We start from the raw sequence: 27,862 nt of genomic DNA, 5'->3' as shown, positions 1-27,862 counted from the left end.
GAGGAATTCCAGGGCTGTGTTGGGCCTCCTGCTCTGTGGAGCCGCCGCCATCTTGAGGCCTACCTCGCCTCCGATCCCCCCGGGCTCCGGTGCCGCGATCTGTGGGTGCGGAGGCAGTGCACCGCAGTGACAACACGGCAGTCATCCCTGGGACAGTGGGGGACGGTGTGGGGGCTGGATGCGCTGAGTGGATCCCTCGAGGCTGCTCCGGAGTGTCCGAGGCTCGCCGCCATCTTGCGGCCTTACAATCGGCCGCCATCCTCCTCCTACGAACACCTGGGGAGTTCCCTGTTCGTCTCCCGGGACCATCAGAGGTCTCCTCCACCCAACCCAGCTGGCATTTGTGGAGCCTGATCAGCGGATTGAGCTTGGCGGGACTGTCTGCTCCATCGGCCCTCACGGCCATCTTGCGGCCTACCCTGCACCCATCATCCGTGGCCTGGGGCTCCACTGTCTGCGGGGGGCAGGGCATCGGCTCCATCTACGCCCACTGGAGGCTCCTGGACTAAGGTTGGTCGGGGAGGGGGCCGGGGGATCCCTTATAGGCACCATCTGGTGCCCTGCTCTCCTGGACTTATCCTTGTCCTTGGTCCTTCTGGGTAGTGCTACCCCACTGTAGTGTTCCTCTACCAGAGACTCCCGCTGTTCCCTGAGGGTGCCTGCACTGCCCTCCCCCCTCCCCTGTGTGCCCAGCAGCACAGATACTGTTCTGCCCTCTGTGTCTCCCCCTGCTGTGTTGGTGCCCTGCTGGAGGCCCGGACCCTGAGCGGGTGGTTCCACTCACTCCTATCCTCGGACCCTACCGCTCCTTCCAACTAGCAACGGGCTCCTCACCCGCAGCACCCTCCAAGATCCTCCCTCACAGCGGGGTGCACCTCGGATGGGCCACCCTAAGACCCGCTGCTCTAAATCCGGCTCCAGGACTCCTTGTGCCCCCCTGCCGGCTGCTGCCTCATCTACAAGGCGGTCCGCGGCTGTGATGGCGTCCGACGCGCGGGAGGCCGCGGATTCTGGGGGCGTGGGGGCTCCCACGGGAGCAGAGATCTTGGCAGCCATAACGTCCTGTAAAGAAACCCTGACAGCCAAGATAGACTTTTTGAGTGTAGATGTTGGTCTTATCCGCCAGGACATGGATAAGTTCCGCTCACGTGTCGCTGAGGTGGAGGATAGACTCTCCGTGGTGGAGGATACAGTCCGTTCAGACTCCAGGGAAGTGAAGGCCTTGCAGATTCAGGTGAAAGCGCTACAAGACCGTGCAATAGATACTGAAAATCGCCTCAGGCGCAATAATATCCGCATACTTGGACTTCCTGAAAGAGCTGAGGGCCCTAGGCCCGCTGAGTTTGCTGAACGACTCCTGTCCACTTTGTTCAACCTGGGGGAGTTGCCACCCACCTTTGTGGTGGAGAGGGCCCATAGGGTCCCACCACTCCCTCCACGGCCTGGAGCACCTCCGCGCCCCTTCCTGCTGCGGCTGTTGAATTACCGCGACAGGGACCGCATCCTGGCGGCGGCTCGCGCCATGCCTGAAATCAAATATGAGAATACCAAACTTCTATTTTTTCCGGACTTCTCTCAGGAAGTGCAGCAAAGACGCAAGTCCTTTACCGATGTGAGACGCCGGCTCAGAGAAAGAGGAATTCGTTTTGGTCTTCTGTATCCCAGCAGGTTACGAATTACCGATGGTGATAACACCCGCTTCTTTGACACCCCGGAGGCTGCGACGGCTTGGCTGGATGGCCGCTAATCCTGGCAACACTTGGTCTTTATTCCCGGCCCTTTCTCCTCATGTAGTTCTGCTTTGCCCTTCCGGATTGATTGTCTATCCTGCATCGTGAGATAGAATGTGTTTACTCCTGCATAAGGAGCTCCGCTGGAGGCCACTGAATTGCCCATTTTTTGTTTGAGACGCACCCCCTGTCTACTTCCCCCCCCCTGTCTCCCTCCACGACTGGACTTCTCTCTCCGAAATTGGTGCAGACTCTACTAGGAAGAACTGTACCCACCTGTGGCCCACCATCCGGGGGCCTCAGTGATCTGCAAGTTCTAAAGTTATGGGAAGAAACCCCGCATCGGTTTGTATGGGTAGATGGCCTACTGTTTTGGTCATTGACCTAGGTTTTTATGATGTTGGGGTAGGGTTTTATATGTTCTGTGGGGTGAGGGTTTTCTGCCTTAAAGGTAATGTTTACACTATGTGCTGTTCGAATACTGAAGAATACGCGTACTGAATTTGGGTCTACTTACACCGACTGGTTGTCTGGGATCATCCTGTTTTTGTTTTCCCCTGATGTCCCGTGATGGCCTCCTCTGATACCGAGTCGCTAACCATACTGTCATGGAACGTCAGGGGACTTAACTCCAAATACAAGCGTTCGCTGTTATTTCAATATTTAAAATTGCATAATCCACATATAGTCCTGCTGCAGGAAACACACCTAACTGGTAGTAAGGTTCTGGCTCTGAAAAAACCCTGGGTGCAGAGGGCGCTGCATGCGACCTACTCCTCGTAATCTCGAGGAGTGTCGATACTGATTAGTAAGCGAGTGCCATGTATGATCCATGAGGTTCACTTGGATCCTCAGGGGAAATTTGCTATGGTGGTGTTGAGCATCTATAATAAGAAATATGTTATTGTTAATGTGTATCTGCCTCCTCCGAGCCAGGTGCAGGTTCTGTATACTTTATATGAGAGGTTGGCTCAGCATTGCCCGGCGTGTGTCCTGTTTATGGGTGATTTTAACGCCACATTGTCCCGTGACCTAGATAGGCCCTCCCCTCAAGCGACTTTCAATCCTAATCTGGGTACATGGGCCCTTGCAACAGACCTCCAGGAGGTGTGGAGGTGGCTTCACCTCCAGGATAGAGCATACTCCTGTTTTTCCTCCATGTTCAAAACGTCCTCCCGCATTGATCTGGCATTTGCTAATGACCTCCTCCTGGCTAATGTCCAGGAGGCTAGTTACCTTCCCTCCGGTTTATCGGATCACCACCCCCTTAAATTGATTATCAGGACCACCAAGACAAGGAGTAGAGCCCTTTGGAGGCTACAGCCCCATTGGATCCATAACGTAACAGTTCACGATAGAGTTGCTCCCTCCTTGCAGGACTACTGGGTGAACAATGCGGGGTCAGCCTCCCTGGAGATGACGTGGGATGCTTTCAAAGCCTATGGTAGGGGACAGTATATTTCTGCCGTGGCGGCAGTCAGGGCGGAACTTGGGGATAGGGTATCCGCTTTGCAGAACGGCGTTGAGGAGGCTTTAGATCGGTACTCCGCCTCGGCGACGGTCCACAATTTCGAGCACCTTTTGTCGCTCAGGCGAGAACTGCATCTCCATGTCTCAAACGCCACCAGGCTGGGTCTACAGGACAGCAGGCAGAAATATTTTGAATATAGAGACAAGAATAGCAAATTGCTAGCTATGCTGGCGCAGCAGGACAGGCCTGTAGCGGTTATACCTGAAATACTCACGGAGGATGGAGCACTGGTTACCTCTCCGGAGGATATCTTATCTGCATTCACCAGGTTTTATACCTCTCTGTATGTCTCCTCACTCCCTCCGGGCTTTGACCCTGCACCAATGACCTCACTGTTAGACACGCTGACATTGGGGTGGCTCTCTGATGTGGAGCGACAGCTCCTTGTTTCGGAGATCACGCCAGAGGAGGTCACGATGGCCATCGGGACCTTCCCGGCAGGGAAGACCCCGGGGCCGGATGGGCTACCCATAGAGTATTATAGAGCCCACGTAGAACTACTCGCCCCCAGGTTGGCTCAGATGTATCGTGCATGTCTTCAACAGGGCTCCCTGCCTCCTTCTATGAGAGCGGCCCATATTGTCCTCATTCCAAAGCCTAATAAGGACCCCAAACAGTGTGCCTCTTACAGGCCGATAGCACTCCTCAATTGTGATTTAAAAATATTGACCAAAATACTGGCCATTAGACTTAATAAAGTAATCAAATCTCTGATTGATTCTGATCAAACTGGCTTTATGCCAGGTAGGTCCACGGATATCAATATCCGTAGACTGTTTTCCAACATACATGCCCCCCATGATAATCAAGGCACTAGGACTATTGCCACCCTTTATATGGAAAAGGCATTTGATACGGTGGAATGGGTGTATCTGTGGGAGGTGCTTAGAAGAATGGGTTTCCCACTGCGGTTTATTGCCTGGATACGCACACTGTACACCGGCCCCCTGGCATGCATTAAATTGAATGGCCCCCTGTCTCCTTCGTTCCCCCTGCAGAGGGGCACCAGGCAGGGATGCCCTCTCTCCCCGGCCTTGTTTGCCCTAGCCATGGAGCCTATTGCTGAGGCTCTCAGGAGTTCGGCTGAGGTCCGTGGTCTTCGGGTGGGCTGGCTGGAGGAGAGAGTGGCTCTCTATGCAGACGATCTTCTGCTTTTTTTTGAACGATCCTGGTGACTCCTTGCAGGGAGCACTCGGGATTATGGATGCCTTCTCTGTCTTCACCGGGTTGAAGGTGAATTGGCATAAGTCTCAACTCTTCCCGGTGGATGAGGGGGCCAGGACCTCTCCATCCTCTACCACGCTTCAGTGGGTGGATAGGTTTACCTACTTGGGTATTATTATCTCAAGAGAGAGCAGGGACTTTGTTCGGCTCAATCTTGAACCTGTTCTGGTAGGGATCAAATCCAAATTGAAGGCATGGGGCAATCTTCCCCTCTCCCTTATAGGTCGCATTAACCTTCTGAAAATGAAGATTCTCCCCAAACTTACGTATATCTTTAGGAACTCTCCACAATGGCTGACAAAAACCTTCTTTAACTCCCTGAGGCAACTTTTCCTCTCCTTCATTTGGGGCCCCAAGTCCCCTAGATTCAGATACACCACTCTCACCAGGCCTGTGGGTAATGGGGGGTTGGCTCTTCCTGATTGCCACAAATATTTCTTAGCTACTCAGCTCGTAACCGCCCACTGGTGGTTGCGACCAGACCTGACCAATGCTGCAACGGTACTGGAGGCAGCTATAGTGGGGTCTCTGGAGGCCTTGAGGGGGTTGATATTCAGGGGGCTAAAAACTCCTCACAGCCTCACCCCTTCTATGCGCACCACTATCAGGGCGTGGAGGGTAGGGGAGGCGCTGAGGGCATCCCTGCCGAACTCCTGGTCTCCCCACACCCCCTTGTGGCTGAATCCTAACCTCCCGCAGTTCAATACCATCCCGGACCCGCAGGCCTGGGCCAAATGCAAAATACTGACCCTTGAACATGTCATCACTAACGGGGACCTTACTCCCTTTCATATATTACGCACGAAATTTGATGTGCCAGCGTGGGCCCATTTTCGATATCTCCAAATAGCGCATGCATATCGATGTCAATTTTTGGGTCAACCGGTTGTGTTAGAATACTCTGAGCTTGAATCCATCCTTCGGGTAAAGGACCTGGAGAAACCCATGTCTCAGATTTATGGGTCCCTGCTGGTTGCTGCCGTCCCCGAGCTGTCCTCCCTCCGCAGGAAATGGGTGGGGGACATACCAGAGTTAGATGACGACGACTGGAGGGAGGTTTGGGATTTTCCATTCTCCCCTCTGGTATCAGCCAGGGACAAACTGGTCCAGTACAAAATTGTTCACAGGGCCCACTATACGCCCCACAGATTGCATCAGATGTCGCCGACGCATTCCTCGGTGTGCTGGCGATGCTCCTATCAGCCAGGAGACTTCATTCATATTTTCTGGACTTGTCCAGCGATTGAGGGTTACTGGAAGGAGGTTCTCCTGGTGATCGGCGAGACTACTAAGATTAGTATCCCTTATGACCCTAAATATTGCCTGCTGGGACTAGTGGAGCAGATGTCGATCCTCAGAGCTAGTAAAACACTTCTATCTTTGTTATTGTACTATGCACGTAAAGCCATCACCATGACATGGTGACAATCGTCTCCCCCCTCTATTAAATTCTGGAAAAACCTGGTGAATGCTAGTTTACCTCTCTATAAGGCCATCTACTCGAGCAGGGGTTGCCTGCAAAAATTTGAGAAGGTGTGGACCTGCTGGTTGGATGATAACACTACGGCAACTGATGTAGTGTTTAATCCATAATTCTTCATTAAGGTCATAGTGGGACGATAGTTTGATCCAATTGTTACTATGATACTCTATCCTGTCTGTATATCACTTAGCAAAAAATCCTACTGTAATACCCTCTCCCCACATTGGGGTATAGTTAGTTAAGGTTGTGTTTGTTTTACGTTGCCCTGCTGCGGCCTGTTGCTGCATCAGGAACCGACTGTATGTTATGAGAATGTGTCCTTATGTGGCCGGTTGCCGCATTTGGAGGCTTGCCCCTGTGTGGGTAATGTTTGGCCCCTGCGTGGGCAATTGTATGCCTTTGAAAACTCAATAAAAATGATTTTTGAAAAAAAATATGCTATTTCAGATTTAGAGATAACCCTAAAGTCTGCTGTTACACAGTCAGATGGTGACTTAACAGAAGCTGTGACTAGTGCTACACAAATAGTTTTATCCGCTGAACAAAGTGTTGTTCAAATGACAATTTCTCATGTCACTGAAACACTTAGTTTAGAATCAGCAGCTAACACCATTATTTCTGGAATTGATGTTACAAATTTGGAAGAAGAGGATAACATTGAGAGTATGGATACAAATGATCCAATGAATACCTCATTAGATGAAAACACTACACTCGATAAAAACTATGCCCCCGATTTTTCGGAATTTTCACAAACCGATATTTCAAGAGATGAAAGTAGCTTTAACACGGATACTATCACTGTTACACCTCCCAATGAATCTTTATGGGTCGAAGAAAGAAAATTCATAGTTTTTGAATCTAGTCTGGATAAATTATTTGAGCATATACTTTGCCACAACGAGCAATGTTTTGAAAAAAGAATTCATTTAGATAAAGTAACGGTTGGCAGCTTACTCTAAGTTTATGGAACATGCAAAGAAAAGCACCAAATGGGAAAGTCAACGAAAAATTGCAAATTTTGCGGCTGGCAATGTAATTCTTGCGTCTGCTATTACTTGCAGTGGATCGTCAATTACCACGGTCAAGGAAATGATGGATCTATGTAAAATACCTATTTTTTCGAAGGCAACATATCACAAATATTTGACAAGATTTATATATGGTGGAATTGATCATATCTGAGTTGAAGAAAAAAATAAAATAAAATCAACGTTGCAAAGAGATTCAATTTTTTTAGTCGGCGACGGACAATGTGATAGTCCAGGGTTTTCTGCCAAATACTGCACATACACAATGATGGAACTGGAGTCTGAAATTATAATTGATTTCAAAACAGTGCAAGTGACTCAAACCACCTCATCCGTTGCCATGGAAAAAATGGCATTTCAAATTGCCTGGACCACATTATAGAAGATAACTATGATGTACAAATTCTTGGAACGGATAGACACGTGGGCATAAAAAAAAATGCGTGAAGAATACAGCCATATTTCTCATCAGTATGACTTATGGCACAATGTCAAATCTTTTAAAGAAAATTAGTAGAGGCCAGCAAGAAAGCTAGTTGTAAAGCGTTTGGCTAGCTGCAGTTGTAAACCATGACTAGTGTAGTCTGAATGTTCCCCTTATACTATTCCTTATCTATTAGAAACGAGACCACACCATAGGTTGGAGTAAACTGGCCACAACAGCCTTTATTAAACATAACTCAAAATTACTCCAATAACTTGTAAATATGAAAATATATAAATATATAAATATATATATAAATATATAAATATAAATAACTTTATTAACATTAAACCACATTTTAATTAACATTAACTGCCCATTCTGGTGATCTCTGACGGTGACCACACTTAAGCCAATACCCAATCACTGCGGTACACCTGACCAACTTCCCAAAGGCCTCCACCTGTGACCGGTCGGAGACAACTTCCGCCAGTGAACATAACCGTATTCCCTCCAACGTTCAGGAATACCCAGAGGGGCCGATCGTTAGATGAGCCCCCCACACCCTCAGATCCCTTCTGAGTACCTGTCTACCGTCAGAAACCACCAGAAAACACACCGCCAACACGAAAAACTTTCAGCTGCCGTGACAACCGACGAAACCTGCAAAAGAAGAAAAGACCAGCAACAAAACACCACAAAACAAACACATAACAATAGGGCGGGAGGGTGGGAAAAACTGCCTCCTCTGTGTCACACTGGGCTCCGAATGATTCCTTAAAGCCACACCTCTCCCTTTTATGTGACCCCTCCCCTACACTGAACTTGTTTCCTGCAAACCTTTTCCTGAACTCCACCCATAAAGCTTAACCCTCTGTGTCCCTCATCCACACTGTCATGTCCAGCACTCCTTATATCATTGCATTCATAATCCGTGCTTCTCTTGACTAGTGTAGTCTGAATGTTCCCCTTATACTATTCCTTATCTATTAGAAACGAGACCACACCATAGGTTGGAGTAAACTGGCCACAACAGCCTTTATTAAACATAACTCAAAATTACTCCAATAACTTGTAAATATGAAAATATATAAATATATAAATATATATATAAATATATAAATATAAATAACTTTATTAACATTAAACCACATTTTAATTAACATTAACTGCCCATTCTGGTGATCTCTGACGGTGACCACACTTAAGCCAATACCCAATCACTGCGGTACACCTGACCAACTTCCCAAAGGCCTCCACCTGTGACCGGTCGGAGACAACTTCCGCCAGTGAACATAACCGTATTCCCTCCAACGTTCAGGAATACCCAGAGGGGCCGATCGTTAGATGAGCCCCCCACACCCTCAGATCCCTTCTGAGTACCTGTCTACCGTCAGAAACCACCAGAAAACACACCGCCACAGCCCGAAAGGGTGACCCCCTCAACCTTGAGGGCCGCCCCACACCCGAAGAGCTTTCTGTATGCCCTCCTGTAAGCCAAAGGACCAGAGGTCAATCCCCACATCCGATAGATGAACGCCATCCCGCCTAAGATAAAGCCCTACATTAACCTCCAATTCCCTGTGTCTTACCACAATGCCCCCGTTCTGCACTACAAACCGCCCAACAACCTTATTAACCCTAATCCTGGTTTTCTCAAGGCTGGCTAAAGACCTGGCCCCCCGCCACACCGTTCTGGCCACAATGTCTGACCACACCAAAATGGTGCCCGGGAAAAGGACTCGCATGCGCAACACATCAGCCTTGATATCCGCCAAAATGTCCTTCACTTTCCGAACTCCCAGGTCATTGCCCCCCGCATGAACAACCAGCACATCCGGGGGCCTATCCCTCAAAGCGAAACGCTCCACCTCCCTCATGACACGCTCCCACCTCATGCCCGGGAAACCCAACCACATCACCCTAGCTACCTCCCTGGGGATACCTAGTTGCCTGCCTGCTGGTAGAGAATCACCTCTCCTGGCCCCCCAGCAGACGTACGAATGCCCCAGGATCCAAACGAGGCGTTGAGAACCTCCATCTGGAATGAAAACAAGAGAAATAACACAACAACCAAAGGAATGTTACAAGCACAGTCCTCCCCCCCATAAATCCCACAGCAAACAACCCCCAGCCGCACCCTCCTTACCCCAGTAGCAACTGCGGCCGGACATAGGACCGGAACCTCCGGGACTCCCATCTACCAATCCGGCGAACCACCGCCTCCTCCAGCCCACATCGAGCCGCCTCCGTGGCCGCCCCAATCCGAAAAGAGTGGGACACGTAGTCCCGCTCATCCAAACCCACCGCCCTCAGGCATTGCCGAAAGACCGACACAAACTGAAAACGGGATAGAAAAGAGCCCTCCTCGTGCACCAAAAAGGGGCCCGCCCTCCCAGGCCGCACCGCCCGGAAAGCCCGTACCGCCGCCACCGGGCACACTACCGAGCCCGGCAGGGCGAGCAGCGTAATCGCCACTCCCTTGCCCCGTTGATCAGTCTTAGACCTACGCAACCGTATACTCACCCGATCCGCCACCACCTGCACATCCTGATCCAACAGACCCCCAGCCACCCGTTTTGAGCGACACACCAACTCCCCAATCCTAAAAGCCCCATAAAACGCCAACGAAAACGCTGCCGTAAACAGGACGGTCTCGTAAGCAGACGAGCAAACGTCCCCCAGCCGAGAACAAATTGCCACCAGATTGTCAAATGACACCGGCCGGCGCGCATCCCTACCCTTCCAATCCCTCCTGTACCCCTTCAACGTTTGCCTCACCCAAAAATCCTTCGTCCCGTCCGGCTCCCCCCACAGTTTGAACAAAAAGGCCAACCCCGCCAGCTTCCGCTCAATAGATGCGGGAGACAGGCCCGTCTCAATGTTCCGGGCAACCCAGTACAATACCACCCAGCGCCGGTCGGAGCCCCGACCAGCCACTCCAACCTCCCGCAGGAACGCCCACCATTCCGCCCACACTCTAGAATAAGCGGACCATGTAGCCTCACTCAACGACCTTTTTAACCAACCTGCGGCGATTCCAAGGGAAGTTCCCACATCCACCCGGGGCATGGCGCCCCCGACTCCTCCGCTCCCGGCGCCAGCTGCCGGAACTTGTCCCACTGAAAACGAGAGAGCGAGTCAGCCAAAGAATTCTCCACCCCAGGTATGTGCACAGCATAAACGTAAACATTGAGCCGCAAACAGCGAAAGACCAGGTGTCGCAGCAGCCGGATGACCGGGGGGGAAGAAGCAGTCATCCGATTGAGGACCTGGACCACCCCCATGTTATCGCAATTGATGCGTAACTTCAAATTACGAAACTCTGCCCCCCACAACTCCAATGCCACCACTATCGGGAACAATTCTAGCAAAACCAAATTGCCCAACAACCCCGCAACCTCCCATGAGCGTGGCCAAGGTTCCGCACTCCACCGACCCCGGAAAAATGCCCCATAACCCGTAGAGCCAGCCGCGTCAGTAACCAACTCCACGTCGAAGTTGCTCACTGGCCCCGACATCCACATAGCCCGCCCATTATACGACTCCAAAAATTCATGCCAAGCCCGCAGGTCCTCCTGGTGTTCCCTTCGCAAACGCACGAAGTGGGTAGGGGCGGTTACCCCGGCAGTGGCCCCCGACAGCCGTCGGCAGAACACACGGCCCATAGGGATGATCCGGCAAGCGAAATTCAGCTTGCCCAACAGGGACTGCAGGGCCCGAAGCTGAACCTTCGGCCGGCCCTGCATGCCTGCCAACTCCGCCTGCAGATCCCGTAATTTATTCTCTGGCAATCGACACTCCATTGCCATAGAATCAATCACGATTCCCAGAAAACTCAATTCCGTCACCGGGCCCTCCGTCTTATCCCCCGCCAACGGCACCCCGAACCTGCCCGCAATGTGCTGCAACGTGGACAGAAGAATCGCACACACATTGGAGGCAGGCGGGCCCACGCACAGAAAATCATCCAAATAGTGGATGACCGACTCCAGGCCCGAAACATCTCTCACCACCCATTCCAAGAATGAACTAAAAGCTTCAAAATAGGCGCATGAAATGGAACAACCCATGGGCAGGCACAAGTCCACATAAAACTTGCCCCGCCAATGGCATCCCAACAGCCGGAAGCTGTCCGGGTGGACCGGCAGAAGGCGAAACGCCGATTCCACATCCGCCTTGGCCATGAGAGCCCCACGACCATACCGCCTGACCCACCGTACCGCCGCGTCAAAAGACGTGTAGGAAACCGTACAGGCCTCCGGGTCAATGAAATCATTGACCGACCCCCCTTTCGGAAAAGACAGGTGATGAATCAAGCGAAACTTCCCCGGCTCCTTCTTAGGAACTACACCCAACGGGGAGACCACCAGGTCCCCCCACGGCTGCACTTCGAAAGGACCACCCATCCGGCCCAGCGCCACCTCTTTACCCAATTTATCATCCACCACCCCCGGGTGATCTAAAGCCGAACGCAAATTCCTGGCCAACGGCGGCACCCCTCCCAAAGAACAGGGAATCCTAAAACCGTCCCGAAAACCCAGAATTAACCCCCGCGCCGCCGCACCATCCGGATACCTATTTAGGAAAGGAAGCATCCTTCCCAGGTTCACCGGCGTCATCCCTTTTTTGACCGGCGGCACCGGCACGCTGACCTTTTTTGAAACAGCGGGACAGGGGGTGGGTGCCGCCGCACCCGGAGCACTCATGCTTGAAGCGGCACGCGCCTCCGAATTTACAAGCCCCTTCATTGAAGGGCCAGCACACCCCCCACTTCTTTCCGGCCGGCAGTCCCGAGGAAGACGCACTCCCGGCCCCCCCCTGAAGAAACGGAGTGGGCGCCCGCGGAGCAGACATAAGCCTCATCCAGAGGCTTATGTCCTTGTGATCCCACCGCAGGTCAGCCCGCACTGCCTTACGCTGACGAAACTGCTCATCATAGCGCAGCCAAGCCAGCCCTCCATACACTCGGTGAGCCTCCCCAATCGCGTCCAGGTAACAAAATAACGCCGAGCAATGCTCGGGGTTCTTTTCCCCTATCACGCTAGCCAAGATAGCGAACGCCTGAAGCCAATTTGCAAATGTGCGCGGGATCAGCCGATACCTACGTTTTTCCTCGTCGTCCTTCTTGGAACTGTCCGGCTTAACCCTGTCCAAATTAAATTTCTCGAGGGGGAGCAAAGAGAAAATCTCCACATACTCACCCTTGCCGATCTTGTCCCGCACCTCCTGCTTCAAATGCGCCCCCAATGGGCCTTCGAAACAAACATAGACTTCGCACCGGGCAGCATCTGCGATCCTAACCAGGTCAGACCGCGCCCCCGGGTCCGCGGGCACCGGGGGGACCCCCGAGCCCACGGCCCCCGCATCCATGCTCCCCGACACCGCAGCAGGCGGTGAATCCCGCGCAGGAATGACCTCCGCCCCCCCGGCCCCCCCCACATTACCCGTCCAGGGGGCCACCTGAGGCGACCCGGAGCCCCCAGCAAACTTACCAACCAGGGCCTGCAGCCCCCCCAACAGCTCCTGCAACTGACCTGACGGCCCCCCCGGGGCCACAGGCCCCGCCCCCTGCGCTGAACCTGCCGCAACCCCCCCCAATACGTCCCGGGATCCCGTGGGTACCGCACCCCCCTGCGCCACCCCCATCAGATCCCGCAAGGCATCCGCCAGCAATGTAGACTCCCGCAACTTACCCGGGCCCCCAGGGGCCTCGGCGACCGGTACCGGTCCGGGTGCAGAAAAGGACCCCTCCTCCTCCTGGGACAGCTCGCTCTCCGAACCGACCTCTCCAGCGCGCACCGGGGACGCGGCCATCCCCCTGTGCTCCGCGCGGTCCATCCGGTCCCTGCGATCCGGGACTGCAGGCAATGTCCTCCTCCCCCTGCCGCCCCCGGCATGCCGGCGTCTAAAACCAGCCCTGCCAGGCACCTTGGCAGCCTTCTGCGACCCACCCTCCCCCCCCTCCAGCATGTGACCCCCCCGGAGCGCCCCCCTCCCCCCCACCGCGTGGATGCTGGCCCCAGACCCAGCATGCCGCAGATCCCCCGCCACGTGCACCCCCCCTTGGCCTGCCGACCCAGAGCCATCCACACTCCCCCCCACCTCCACCGGGCCCCGTGCGGTCCCGGCGCCATTTCCATGCGGCCGCGAAGCCCCGCCCCCCTCCGGTCGGCGGCGCAACGACCGCCCGGACCGGGGGGAGCCGAGAACCTGCCGTTTTGCCGGGGGGACCGATCGGTCCACCCCCGGGCTCCGGGAGTCACGAGGCGGCCGAGGAGTAGGCCCAGGAGAAAAACGCGCCGGAGGCCGAGACCTCCGCGCGCGCAGTGGAACCTCACCTGTCCCGCCGCCGTCCACATCGCCGTCCGCCAGGTCACCCACACGTTCCCGCAGCCAGTCCGCACCGTGCACCTCCGCCGCCCGTCGCAGCCGCGCGAAGAGTCCCTCGAGGTCCGCCATAGCAGAGGAGCAGCGAAAAACTGCCTCCTCTGTGTCACACTGGGCTCCGAATGATTCCTTAAAGCCACACCTCTCCCTTTTATGTGACCCCTCCCCTACACTGAACTTGTTTCCTGCAAACCTTTTCCTGAACTCCACCCATAAAGCTTAACCCTCTGTGTCCCTCATCCACACTGTCATGTCCAGCACTCCTTATATCATTGCATTCATAATCCGTGCTTCTCTTTTTTACTGGTGCAGTAGGCACTGTTATGGAGATACTGCCATTTTTTGGAGCAAATGGACATCCCTACTGTACCATGTACGCAACATTCATGAGTGGGAGGAGGATGGTAAAAAAATGTACTGTCAGCATACTCCAATATCTGACTCTATTAATCATGTGCATTGGTTGAAAAAAAACAGTGCAGCATTTATTGCACTTGAAGATTTAGTACTCTCAACTCAGTTGAAAAATGATGTGCCTCATTTGGTGCTGTATTGTCGCACTAGTGCTATCGAAACCTTCCATTCCAGTGCTCTTAAATATCGGAGGAAACAGTTACATTATAGGATGAACTCCATGGAGGCTCGAACAAAGCTGGCCGTTCTGTCACACAACAACAATGTTGGTCGTTTACAAGCCATTGTTCGCAGACCGACCAAGAAAAGTGAAGAGCTGGGCACAAATTGAACTTCTTTAGAGCACCCCCGCTCTAGGAAAAAATGGATAGTGCGTAAAATATATGATCCTGTAAGCCATGAAAATTTTTCAACAATAATGAAGAGAATTGTGAGTGTTGGTAGTGATTGACGAACTACCAACGGGATGTTTCAGGAACGCGATTCGCGAACGTGCCCAAATGTTCGCGAACCTCAGGTTCGCGGTGGACCCCATTCACTTTAATGGCAGACGAACCTTAAAAATCTCCAGGTCAAATTTCCACCCACAAAATACTTACTAGCTGTGCACACATAGTCCCACAACATGGACACTGACATACCAGAAGTATTAAGTGAATCTGGGATCGACACCGACAAGCATTCTTTTTTTATCTGTGAAATTTTGTCAATTCAGGAGTGCATGAAGGCCATGGAGGAGAGGCAAGGTCAGGCCAGGCTATGAAGGGGGAGCAGGAGATGATCAGTGCCACAGTTAGGGCAGCACAATCCTGTGCCAGTGTCCCAGTGTGCCAACCTGTGCTTGAGCCCCTGACCTCCCTCTGCCCGGCCCTTACCCCCACCTATTCAGGGCTCCACTGCAGTGGCCCGGAGGTGCCAGTCAAGTGCTGATCCTTAGCCATGGTGCTCCCACTGGAGACAATGGAGCAGCAGTTTGAGGGCGGATTGCAGGCATTTTATATTATATTTATATTTCTAACGCTATAGCGCCTGCAAAACGCCCTCGGTGTGAAAGGGGCACCTATCAGAGCCCATCAGTGCAGCCTCATCAGTGCCTCCTCATTAGTGCTCACCAGTGCCGCCTCATCAGTGCCCATCAGTGCCAACTAGCAGTGTCCATCAGGGCAACCTCTTCAGTGGCCATCGATGCAGCCTTTCAGTGCCCATCAGTGCAGCCTCATCTGCGCACATCATTTACGGAGAAAAATTACCTGTTTGCTAAATTTTATAACAAACTACGAGAAAAGAAATTTTCTGTCTTTTTTCGTTAGTTTACCAAAAAAAGAAAAAAAAACAGTGGTGATTAAATACCACCAAAAGAAAGCCCAATTTGTGTGAAAAAAATTATACAAATTTCATATGGGTACAGTGTTTCATGACCGAGCAATTGTTATTCAAAGTGTGACAGCGCTGAAAGCTGAAAATGGGCCTGGCCAGGAAGAGGGTTAAAGTGCCTAGTAGGCAAGTGGTTAAATGTATTTTAGTATGGAAAAAATATGTTTTTGTTTTTAGTTTGGAAGTGACATCAGTACTGATGTCGAATGTGTGATAGCATGACTTTTTTTTTCCCTTTCTTGCATTGTTTGACCTGCATTTCACAATGTTGTAATTAACAGTAGTTTCATCACAGGAAGGGATAAGGAACTTATAACAACTGTTCAACTTCCACAAATGTTGGTTTACAACTTCAAGACAGAAGAAGAACCTAGCTGTGAATACAGGAGAATAAGATCAATACAAAATTGGTATGTATGGAACGCAGTACATAGCACTATCTGTAATGCATTTATGAGTATGTGTTTATCTACTTGTACTCAAATACTATATGTTGTTTTATGTGATCTGAAAAGTTGATCCCTATAAATTATAAAACCCAACATCATTCTCTAATTTAAATATAATGCCTCTAGTATTAGCAAATGTTGAATATATTTTGCTTTGGTATGAATATTTGAAACTGCTCTGCATCACATCTTTAACCACTTCAACCCCGGAAGGATTTACCCCTTCCTGACCAAGCCCTTTTTTGCGATACGGCACTGCGTCGCTTTAACAGACAATTGCGCGGTCATGCGACATTGTACCCAAACAAAATTGTTATTTTTTTCCCACAAACAGAGCTTTCTTTTGGTGGTATTTGATCACCTCTGCGGTTTTTATTTTTTGCACTATAAACAAAAAAAGAGTAACAATTTTGAAAAAAAAGCAACATTTTTGAATTTTTGCTATAATAAATATCCCAAATAATATATATATAAAAAAAAACATTTTATTCCCCAGTTTAGGCCCATATATTCTTCTACATATTTTTGGTAAAAAAAATCGCAATAAGCGTATATTGATTGGTTGCGCAAAAGTTATCGCGTCTACAAAATAGGGGATAGATTTATGGCATTTTTGTTATAATTTTTTTTTTAGTAGTAATGGCAGCAAGCTGCAATTTTTATCATGACTGTGACATTGCGGCGGACAGATCGGACACTTTGGACACTATTTTGGGACCATTGACATTTATACAGCGATCAGTGCTATATAAATGCACTGATTACTATGTAAATGTCAATGGCAGGGAAGGGGTTAAACACTAGGGGGCGATCAATGGGTTAACTGTGTTCCCTCAGCGTGTTCTAACTGTAGGGTGGATGGGCTCACTAGAACATGACAGAGATCACTGCTCCTGATTACTGGGAGCAGTAGATCCCTGTCATGTTGTGCGGCAGAACAGGGAAATGCCTTGTTTACATAGGTATCCCCCCTCTGCCTCTCCGCGCCACAATCGCAGGCCACCGGTGGACATCGAGTCCATGTGATCCACGGAGCGCTCCCGCGGGGTGCGGCAGGCACACACGTGCTCCACCAGCGCCGCATGCCCGCTAGCTGCCGATGATGGAGTCACGCACAGGTACATGGTGTTGCCCATCCGTGCCACTTTGCTGACGAATATCGTCGTGAGCTGGTCGCCAAGTGGTGATAAAACAATTCATCATTTGTTAAGTGTTTAAACCTTGATAAATATTAAAAAAAAAAATGTATGTGTTAATATATTTTTTAGGAATGTGTGTGTGTTATTTATATATTGCTTTTATGGCATTGCACCAAATAAGCAATGAACAACAATATCCATATACAGGAGTTCATGTTGTTTTTACAATTAGGGAGCTTTACAATATTTTGGGAATAAAAACTGAATGGATCGTTTCCCTAAAGCATATTGGCAAATGAAATCCTAATATCAAACACCTAATTTACTAAAATGTAAGTAAGACTTGGTCAGAACTGTGGTTTAAGTTTATGCAAAAAAACATTGGCCAGTATGCATAAAGAAGGTATTAGGACTTTATGTAAATCTTCGGCACCTCTGTGAACTGTGGAGGGCTCAGGGCTGACAATAGTGAACAGTAGAACAGCAACATCACCTGCCAGTGTCCACTGCTCTTGATGATGTCAGAGGGGGTAAAAGTCCCCTCCCACCAACTGTGGCACTCACACCGAAACTGAGAGATCAGAGCTTTGTGGTTGCGTGGCCGCATATAGAAAATGTTAAAAAAAAGGTATTTAACCACTTGCCTACTGATCACTTAAACCCCCTTCCTGCCCGGGCCACTTTTCAGCTTTCAGTGCTGTCGCACTTTGAACGACAGTTGCGTGGTCATGCAACACTGTACCCAAATTTAATTTTTATAATTTTTCTCACACAAATAGAGCTTTCATTTGGTTGTATTTAATCACTGCTAGGTTTTTATTTTTTGCTAAAAAAACCCCCCAAAAAATACAGACATTTAAAAAAAAAAAAAAAAAACAGTTTCATAGTTTGTCATAAAATTTTGAAAACAAGTAAATTTTCTCCTTCATTGATGTGCGCTGATGCAGCTACACTGATGGGCACTGATTAGGTAGAACTGATGGGCACCGATTAGGTAGAACTGATGGGCACTGACAGGTGACACTGATGGGCACTGATGATTGGCACTGATGGATGGCACTGATGAGCACTGGTAGGTGACACTGATAGGCAGCACTGATCGGTGGCACTGATGAGGCACTGATGGGCATTGATTGGCAGCACTGGTGTGCATTGGTAGGTGACACTGGTGTGCAAAGGTAGGTGACACTGTGGGAACTGGTAGGTGACACTGGTGGGTATTGATAGGTGGCACTGGTGGACAAAAGGGGAAAAAAAACTATTACCAATCTTCTGTTTACCTTACCCGATCAGCTGTCATTGGCTATCATTGGCTGACAGCTGATCACATGGTAAGGGGCCGAGATCAGTCCCTTACTCCAATCTGTGATCAATCAGCCAAGCTGTGACAGGCAATTAAGGCCCGCACTGTAGCCATCATTCAGCTATATCGTGGGCGGGAGGTGGTTAAACTGCATACGCAGGGTCATGGGAAGAAAAGAGGAAGAAAAATGTTAATGCTTATTTATTACTTAACTTTTTCTTCTACATTAAACTGTATGTAAACCCTCACCTTGTAGAACAACCCATTCAGTTTAAAATAGAAATGAAAGGCAAAACATTTGCGTATAGAAGTAAAAAAATATATATAAACACTTTTTTCCCTTTTTTATAAGTGGTTCACATTCCCTCTGTTCTCCGCTGCATAAGAGCTGGGGGAGGAGACACAGCAGCCCACTGGTCTTCCCAGTGAATGGCTGTGCAGGGGGGATGTCAGGACAAGTCAGATCATTGGACAAGAGATGGCTGCATTCCCAGCACAGCTAGAGAACTGACCACATTGTGTTCTCCTGTTTAGTGTGGTCAGTTTATAATCGGAAAGCAGAGGGACTGGCAGGAACACCAGGGATTTCACACAAAGGAAGCAACAATACAAAGAGAGCAGGATACTTTTTAAGCACACCAGGTACATATCAAGAATATGAAGTGTTGGGTTTAAATATTTTTTAAACTGATACAACAAATCTTTAGTGCAACATTTGTACAACACAAGCTATTTAAAGTGGAACTCCAAGCAAACAGCTAAATACACAGATGACATAGTAAGCTAATTTTCCTATCAAAGGATTTTTATTTTTTTCTAAGATTTGCACAGCTATGCCACACAGCAGAGTCATGTCTTGTAGGGAAAAAGACCTGATTTTTCTCTGCCGCAGATTAGTAACACACAGATCTCCTCACCACACCCAGCTTGTGGTTGGACAGTGGAAGGAGAAGTATCATACTTATAAGTACATACCTCTGTCACTCTGCCCTCGCCTTCCATAAGCATGCTTCTTACAGTACAGTACTACTGATTGGCTCTGTGGGATTGAATTACTAAAACTGGAGAGTGCGTAGCCAATCAGCTTCTAACTTCATCTTGCTCAAGAAAGCTTTGACAAAAAAAAAAAATGTAAGCTGATCTATGCAGAGCTCCACCAGATTTTACACTCTCCACTTTTAGTAAATAAACCCCTTTGTGTTGCTTATTCCTCTCCTAGTCTGAGTTTTGCTGTAGAGGGTCTGCAATTGCCCAATAAAAAGTCAAACTGTTACTTACACTGCTTCCATTGATAGTTTAGTTGTAAGAATTCTAGGATATTTAATTATTTTCTCAATATCTTCAGGTTGATGTCTCAATCTGAAATGGTATTTAGGGTTAGGGTCAGTTTTCCATTAGACTGTCCAGTCAACTTCATATTTTGCCTAGTTCTGGGTGTAGATCTTAATACACCTGGACAAGTGATGAGAGATGCCACCAAACAGGTTTATCCCATGGACATTTTTACTTTCTTCAGTTGACCTCTTTAGTTCTACAACGTATGTGCTGCATTACTGGCGTATATTACCGCATGGGTTTAAGATATGGGGCCTTCCACGCATTTATTTTATGCTAGGTGGCTCTGTGTTTGTTAGTGGTCTGAATCCCACCACTTAACTAGATCTGCTAAAAAACTGAGATGAATCACCCCTTTCCTCCACGACACGAACAGCTTGGCCTTAACACAAGTGGGAGAGGTTAGACCTTACAGTATGTAACTATGATATTACTGTATACCAGTGTGCTGGAAGTATGGGGGAGCTGCTTGTTGTCAGTTGAATTCATACATCACAGTAATGCAACACGCTATAATATTTACAATACGTTTTTTTTGCTGTAATTACCATCTGCAAAATCAAACTAGCTTATCAAACAGTATCATCTTGAGGGCACTGATCTCGACAGCCAGTAGGCACTGAGCACTTAGTCTTTCGTGGCTCTCAGATAATTCTTTATCAGTGCCAGTTTGCTGAATGTGTATGAATGACTTTTCGCCCAAACAACTAGTGACCATCATTCTCAAATATATTCTAATGCCCCGTAGACACAGTCGGAATTTCAGACAGAAAAAGTCAGACGGAAGCTTTTCATCATATATTCCGACCGTGTGTATCTGACTTTTTACGTCAAAAATTCTGATGGACCTAGAAAGAGAACATGTTCTATATTTTTCAGACGGAACAAATTCCTATTAGGAAAACCGCTCGTTTGTATGCTTTTCCGACGTACCAAAAATGATGATGATTCACTTATCCAGTAACTTTGTTTACTGAGGAATTAGGTGTTGAACAGTGTTTAGCTAATCAACAAAGGTATAAAGAATGGTATAATTTCCAGGTAAACTGCAGCTCCAACTCCCCTCCTGCTAATTGCTGTTTTTGTGCTTCACTGGGGTGCTAATATATTCCAACCAAACTAGTTTCCCCTCACACGTAGTGTACCTTCACAACTCCCACTTTAGGTCCTGCAAGGTGTTTTTCCTGAACTCAATGCAACACTACATCTCGCGTGTTTGGTCACCTCAACTCCCACTAGCAACCAACCACCTGGTTCAACACCTTTCTGCTTAAATATCCCCTTGTACGGGAAGCACCCCTTATCAAAAACACCATAATCACAGCATATTAACTCCAGAATTACTGAATATTAACCCTTAATTACACAATGCAAATTACATTTTAGGCAGATACCTGCAAATGTTCACTGACTAATGTCTGTGCTGTCATACTGACTAACACTGTTAAACATGACACTAATTAGTATCAAAGCCAATAAATCCAATTTTCTTTAAAGAGGAACTGCAGTTTGCTCACATCATGTGTAGTACAAATATCTTTGCCATTCTGGAGCTTCCCTCCAACCACTTTGCATATTATTGAATATATACAGTGATTCTGTACTTGCCAAATATGCTGCAGAAATCTCCCTCCACTTATGCTGTGTACACACGATCCAGCGGTCTTGAAAAGAAGTCTTGACTCAAAAACTTTATAGTCCGGTGGACAATCAGCCCATCTGTGTGCTAGTCCGCTGGACTTTTGAAATGAACGGACTTGCCCACACACGGAGTAAAGTCTGTTCATTTTGAACGTGAGTCCAGGTAGACAGGAATAGCGAAGGAAGTCAATGTCACTGCCTCCAGAAGTGAGATTGACACCTCGTGAGCCCATCGCCTGGTATGGATTTAAAGGGGAAGCCCTACGCTGAAAAAACTGCGTGGGGGTCCCCCCAAAGTTCATACCAGACCTTTATCCGAGCATGCAGCCCGGCCAGTCAGGAAAGGGGGTGTGAACGAGCGAGCCCCCCCCCCCTGAACCATACGAGGCCACGTGCCCTCAACATGGGGGTGTTCCCTGCGGCCCCCCCACCCCAAAGCACCTTGTCCCCATGTTGATGAGGGCAAGGGCCTCTTCCCGATAACCCTGGCCGTTGGTTGTCGGGGGCCTGGGGGAAAAAAGTGTAAATAAAAAACACACAACACAGGTTTTTAAAGTAGTTTATTAGTCAGCTCCGGGGGTCTTCTTCCGTCTTCAGGGGTCTTCTCTTCTGCTCTTTTACCGCTCTTTTAGTAGCGGAGGAGCCCAGCTTTCTTCTTTGTCGTCGCTGCCATCCGGGGGTCTTCTTCCAACTTCGGGGGTCTTGTCCCACTCTTCGCTTCTTCTGCCGGGCCTCCGCTTTCTTCTTCCAGCTCTTTTACTAGCGTTGGCCCGGTCTTGTCACTGTTGCCACCTTCTTCTTCTTGTTCTCTTCTTCTGATGTTGACACGATGCTCTCTCTGTCCGTAATGGCAGGAACGCGTTGCGTGGCGACTTAGGCGATATAGGCATAAGGGGTGGGGTCACCAGGTGATGTCACATGGTGATCCCACCCCTATCATGTCACAGTCCTGGGGGATGCTGGGCGACATCACCCGGTGATCCCGCCCCTTATGCCTATATAAGTCGCTGCGTAACGTGTCCCTGCCATTACGGGCGGAGAGAGCTTTGTGTCAACATCGGAAGAAAAGAAGAAGGAAGATGAAGAAGGTGGCGACAGCGACAAGACCGGGCCAACGCTAGTAAAAGAGCTGGAAGAAGAAAGCGGAGGCCTGGCAGAAGAAACAAAGAGCCGGACAAGACCCCCGAAGTTGGAAGAAGACCCCCGGATGGCGGCGACGACAAAGAAGAAAGCCGGGCTCCTCCGCTACTAAAAGAGCGGTAAAAGAGCAGAAGATAGCGGAGGAGCCCAGCGAGAAGACCCCTGAGGATGGAAGAAGACCCCCGAATGGCGGTGACGACGTAGAAGAAAGCTGGGCTCCTCCGCTACTAAAAGAGTGGTAAAAGAGCAGAAGATAGCGGAGGAGCCCGGTGAGAAGACTTTGGGGGGACCCCCGCGCCGTTTTTTTGGCGTAGGGGTTCCCCTTTAATTCCATACCAGGTGACGGAGCTCACGAGGTGTCAATCTTGCCGATAGAGGTGGCGACATTGACTTCCTTCCCTAGTCCCATCTACCTGGAGTTACGTTCAAAATGAATGGACTTTACTCCGTGTGTCGGCAAGTCCATTCATTTCAAAAGTCTGAACCGCCACCAAAAGACTGGTGGATTGTCCGCCGGACCTAGTCCGCTGGAAAAGTCTGTTCGTTTATGGATGTGTGTGGGCAAGTCCACTCATTCGGAAAGTCTGGCTGACCTCTGCTGCAAAGTCCGGTGGATTGTCCGCCGGATAGTCTGATCGTGTGTACGCGGCATTAGTCTGACAGCATCCATTTTAACTGTGGGCAGCGGAAGCTGCTGCCTGTTCACTTCCTGGATTTACATAGACACACGCCTCCAGCTCTGCAGCTCTCATTGGTCCTCCTTTGGCTCACCCCCCCCCCTCCCTTCCTGGAAAACTCTCACGAGAGTGAGAGAGAGAGAGAGAGCGCTGTGCATGATGTCATAAGCCTAGGCATTTTACCAGACAAGAAACAAGAAGTGGGCTGTGTAAGGTATTTACTGACAGAAAAAAAGATTTTACTATTCAAAGTTAAAATAACAAGGGCAGAAGATTTAAAAGATGGAAAAAATGACTGAAGTTCCACTTTAACTTATTTTCTAATCTTTCATATAATATAGTAAAAGAAGAATTTTAAAAGAACATTACACATCATTTGTATATTTTTCAATTATCTCCTGATCTCAATAGCAGGGTTTCCTTTACAATAGACTTTATGGTGATATTCCATTTGACACGTGTCAGATGTCATTAACCCCGATTACTACTCCAGACAGGTACACTTTTGTTATGTAGCGCTACTCCCACAGGAGCTGCTTGGTAATTTGGGGTTTCTGTTCTGCGCCTCAACTCCAAGAACATCCTCAACCACTTTGATACACATGGTTGAATGTTTTTTTTTTTGTTTTTGTTTTTTACCGCAAACACTTATAAGAACACGTGTATAGAGACTTTATGCATCAGGAAATAGACACAATATTGTTTAGTGGCAAATTAAATTAATGTATTGGTACAGGTTAGAATAAATAGTGGCTTAAGCATAAATGAGCATACACAAGGTAGGTTCAAACACAGTCTACTAGACAGTATGATCACTATGCCAAAGTAACTTAGAACAGAGTTCTGTACCACTAGACTGGGATTAACTCATGAATATGCAAAGTCAGCAATAAACAGTGCATACAGTATAATGCATGTGTTAAACACAAGGCCCGTTGGTCAAATCCGGCCCTCCAGGCTATTCCATGTGGCCCTTGCACCTCTGCTACAGCTGCGGCATCCTCTCATCTTCGCCCTCACTTTGTCCCAACAGTTGGCAGAGAAGACAACAGAACTCCACCGCCAGATCCTGTGCTTCTCTGTGCAACCGCGGAGAGACCTGTCTCTGCCATCTGATGTAAGGGGTTTGGGTGCTCTGGACATCTGTTTATAATTATCATGAGAATAATATAGTTCTATGAATTCTATTTAAAAGGAGGGTTGAACACTGCTGGTATCATCCACAAGAAACTTTATTGGAGACTGCTCAGACTGCTCAGACAGAACACCATGGCAGAACCAATCTCCAGCCTCCAATAAAGTTTCTTGTGGATGATACCAGCAGTGTGCGACCCTCCTTTTCATACTTGGATTATTTGCTACAGGAGTATGAGTGTGCTCCAAGACAGTGTGCACGTGCCCTTCATAGCTTTAAGTCTTAAGTTATTACTAAAACCAGTAATAATCTAACACAATGCCAATTATTTAATATAACAGAACAGATGCATTTTTAGTCTTAGCCCTTGTACACACGGTCGGACATTCCGACGGAAAATGTCCGATCGGACCGTGTTGTCGGATAATCCGACCGTGTGTGGGCTCCAGCGGACTGTTTCCGTCGGAATATCCGACCGACAAAGTTTTAGAGCTGGGCTATAAAATTTTCCGACAACATGATCCCATCGGACTTTGTCCGATCGTTTGTAGAGAATTCCAATCGGACAAAGTGCCACGCATACTCAGATCAAATTCCTACACCATAGCTATTGGCTACTAGCCTGAGCGTAGTCCCGTCATAATGAAATAACGTCATCACGTTCTGAACGATCGGATTTTCCAACAACTTTGTCCGACCGTGTGTATGCAACACAAGTTTTGGACAAAACGGATTTTGTGGTCGGAATGTCCGACCACGGTCCGACATTCCGACAACAAAATCCGTCGGACCGTGGTCAGACATTCCGACAACAAAATCTGTAAGCCCTTGTGCGTACAAGGGCTTACAGAAACAACTGGCCCTTTTTGGGTATCCATAATGCTGATGCTGCCCACAATGAAATTGAGTTTGACATCCCTGGCATTTACCCTGTTTCCCCTAAAATAAGACCTAGCGTGAGTGTCGGTGATGGCTGCAATATAAGCCCTACCCCCCAAATAAGCCCCACCCTCTTTCCCAGAAAATAAGCCCTACCCTGAGAATAAGACATAGAAGGACTTTAACTAGGGCTTATTTGGGGGGTAGGGCTTATATTGCAGCCATCGTCGACAATCACGCTAGGTCTTATTTTAGGGGAAACGGGGTAAGTATTAACTCCAATGTGAATAATATTTCTATAACTAGTTTAGAGCGTACTATATGAGAACAGCAAGCATATAGTGCAATGTCCCATAAGAGGTACCTCTTAAACAATAAACAGTAGTTAAAGGTCACTGTGTAGCAGCTGTAGTCCTAACTCTTCAGCCCGCTAGCATTGGGGACCAGTTGTATGGTTGAATATTAATTCCAGTTACACTGCAGGCAGGACATAAGGCTACTAGATGGCTGAATGGTCAGTTCCTAAAGGGAATCAGTCTCTCCAACAGAAGATAGTAAATCCCCACAGCAGCATTTCACTATTCCCAGCAATATTGCAGGCTTGCCATCTGGTCAAATACAGCTATTAGTCCAACCTCTGCTGTGCACCCTTGGTGACCCTTTCTGTCGGCACCCCCAAACTCAGCACTTCAGATACCATTTAGGCTGCCAATATGCAGCAGTGATGGTACACCCTGGATAGCAATGTGCACTCTCCGGTATCCGTAACAGCGAGAGGAAGTCGTGTCCTGTACTGCATGGGAGAATCCAGCTCTTTCTCCTCCTCCTCCTAGCCAGCTCTCTGGGGAATGTATTTGGAAGCTTTTTATCACCACAGCATAGACTCTTCTTCAGAAGAATCTAATGAGGGGGGATTTTTTCTTTTCTTATTCTGCACCCTTATAATAGCCTATTCATATTTATATTTAGTAGATATGCCGTTATGGACATGAATGTTATTTATGTCCAGCATATAATGCGTCTCTTTTAAGGTCAAGGTTTATACTATAAGGGTATGCATGTCAGACCCATTATTCATTAATACTATTACATTTTAGGCTAGAAATAGACTGCTGTTATTATATTGTGCAGACATCATGGAACAGTGGAACTGAAACTATTACATTTGGAAGAAAGCTTATTAGTTAAACTTGTGGTCTGTCCTGGAGACATCATTACTAATGATGTATCCTACGGAACACAGTAAAACATTGCATCGCTTCACACAAACATTGCATCACTTCCTGAAATGACAAAAAATATTACAAAATACTAAATTTTTAAGTTCTACATAAAAGACACATTTAAGAAGTTTATTCATTGTCTTTTCAGGTTCTCATTTTTCAAGGTCATGGTGTATCAAGTAGTAGTTAGTCACATTAAACTATACTTGACTTAAAGCCCCATGAAATGCAAGAGCAATTGCATCCTCTGTGCTTCTGTTTGACCTATTGTATATGCAAAATGATTGTCTGGTAAGGCTGTTTTGATATGTTTTAACACCAATCTCTCAAAGCATTTCATTACTACTGAAGTTAACACAATCAGCCTATAATCTTTTAGGCTATCTACATGTGCTGCTTTTGGGATTGGACTAATAATAGCTGATTTTTAGGCAAGTTGGTACGACAGGTAATGATAACAATTGATTAAGTATCTTAGTAAAGACACCTACAAGTTGATCCACACAGGCCTTAATGAGCCTTCCTGGGGAATACCATCGGGACCCTCTGCTTTCCTGGTATTCATGGACTTGAATTCCTGTTGCACCTCATTCCCTGCACAAAAGATGTAATGTCATTCAAACCCAATGCCAAGGACTACATTTCCTGAGAATTTGTGACCTCAAAATATGCAGAGAAACCATTTAGTTCCTCAGCTAGTCGAATGCTTGGCTTTGCATCTGTGTCTGTGCTCTCTCTGTAGTTAAAAATATGCTGTAGCCCTTTCCGACCTTCTTGTAGGTTGTTTCTGTTAAAATATTCCTCAATTTTACTTTTAGATTTGGCCTCTTTTATACCTCTCTTTAGGTTTGCCTTGGTTTTGTTACACTTTATCCTATCATCATTTCTAAAGGCAATATCCCATTTTCTCAAGAGACACCAAACTTTGTCATCCAAGGCTTCTAATTAGAAAAAACCCTGATGTGTTTGCCCACTATAACATTATCTACACAGGTTCTTATGTAGCTCAATACTGCTTCAGTGTACACATTTAAACCAAAAAGATTTAAAAATTTTCATGACACACCTGAAAACATTTGCATTGCAGCCTCACCAGTGCGCATCAATGCAGCCTCACCAGTGCCCATCAATTCAGCCTCACCAGTGTCCATTATTGCAGCCTCACCAGTGTTCATAAATGCAGCCTCACCAGTGCCCATAAATTCAGCCTCACCAGTGCCCATAAATGCAGCCTGATCAATGGGCCAGGGCAAATGGGGTGTATTGGAGGGAGATGGGATGTGGGGGTCACCTGCGGTTTTCAGGGTCTCTCATCTGGTAGCTCAGCTCAGTAGGTCATT

The 27,862-nt window shown here is 48.1% G+C and overlaps 2 protein-coding genes across 7 annotated transcripts in view; one reads left to right on the top strand and one right to left on the bottom strand.

The window, feature by feature from the left end:
- Positions 1–8,226: 8,226 nt before the first annotated feature.
- Positions 8,227–14,055, bottom strand: LOC143956688 (uncharacterized). Of its 2 annotated transcripts, none has more exons than XM_077466885.1 (2): positions 13,765–14,055; positions 8,227–10,545 (listed from the first exon to the last, which is right to left on the bottom strand). In XM_077466885.1, the coding sequence occupies exons 1-2, from the start codon at positions 13,883–13,885 to the stop codon at positions 9,569–9,571; spliced, it is 1,098 nt and encodes a 365-aa protein (XP_077323011.1). In that variant the 5' UTR covers positions 13,886–14,055; the 3' UTR covers positions 8,227–9,568. The 2 variants fall into 2 exon arrangements, with proteins under 2 accessions (XP_077323011.1, XP_077323010.1); XM_077466884.1 differs by lacking the exon at positions 13,765–14,055 and adding an exon at positions 13,120–13,295.
- Positions 14,056–15,862: 1,807 nt separating this feature from the next.
- LOC143956686 (uncharacterized) overlaps positions 15,863–27,862 on the top strand; it is an 84,084-nt gene continuing 72,084 nt past the window's right edge. For 3 of the 5 annotated variants that reach the window (XM_077466882.1, XM_077466883.1, XM_077466879.1), the window contains exon 1: positions 15,863–16,011. The gene's annotated coding sequence lies outside the window, so the exon portion shown is untranslated. The remainder of the gene's footprint in view (positions 16,012–27,862) is intronic. The other 2 variants (XM_077466881.1, XM_077466880.1) reach the window with 2 other exon arrangements.

Source organism: Lithobates pipiens, unplaced genomic scaffold, assembly GCF_037356315.1.
Source record: "Lithobates pipiens isolate NorthernLeopardFrog02 unplaced genomic scaffold, aLitPip1_a1.2 Scaffold_4, whole genome shotgun sequence".
Taxonomy (NCBI): domain Eukaryota; kingdom Metazoa; phylum Chordata; class Amphibia; order Anura; family Ranidae; genus Lithobates; species Lithobates pipiens.
This window is presented reverse-complemented; position numbering and strand designations above follow the sequence as displayed.

Coding starts and splice junctions, on each gene's coding strand:
- LOC143956688 (XM_077466884.1), bottom strand. CDS start 13,264: ATGGACCGCGCGGAGCACAGGGGGATGGCCGCGTCCCCGGTGCGCGCT. Junction 10,546..13,119: donor CGAGGCCCCTGGGGGCCCGG/GTAAGTTGCGGG, acceptor TCTCGTTTTCAG/TGGGACAAGTTCCGGCAGCT.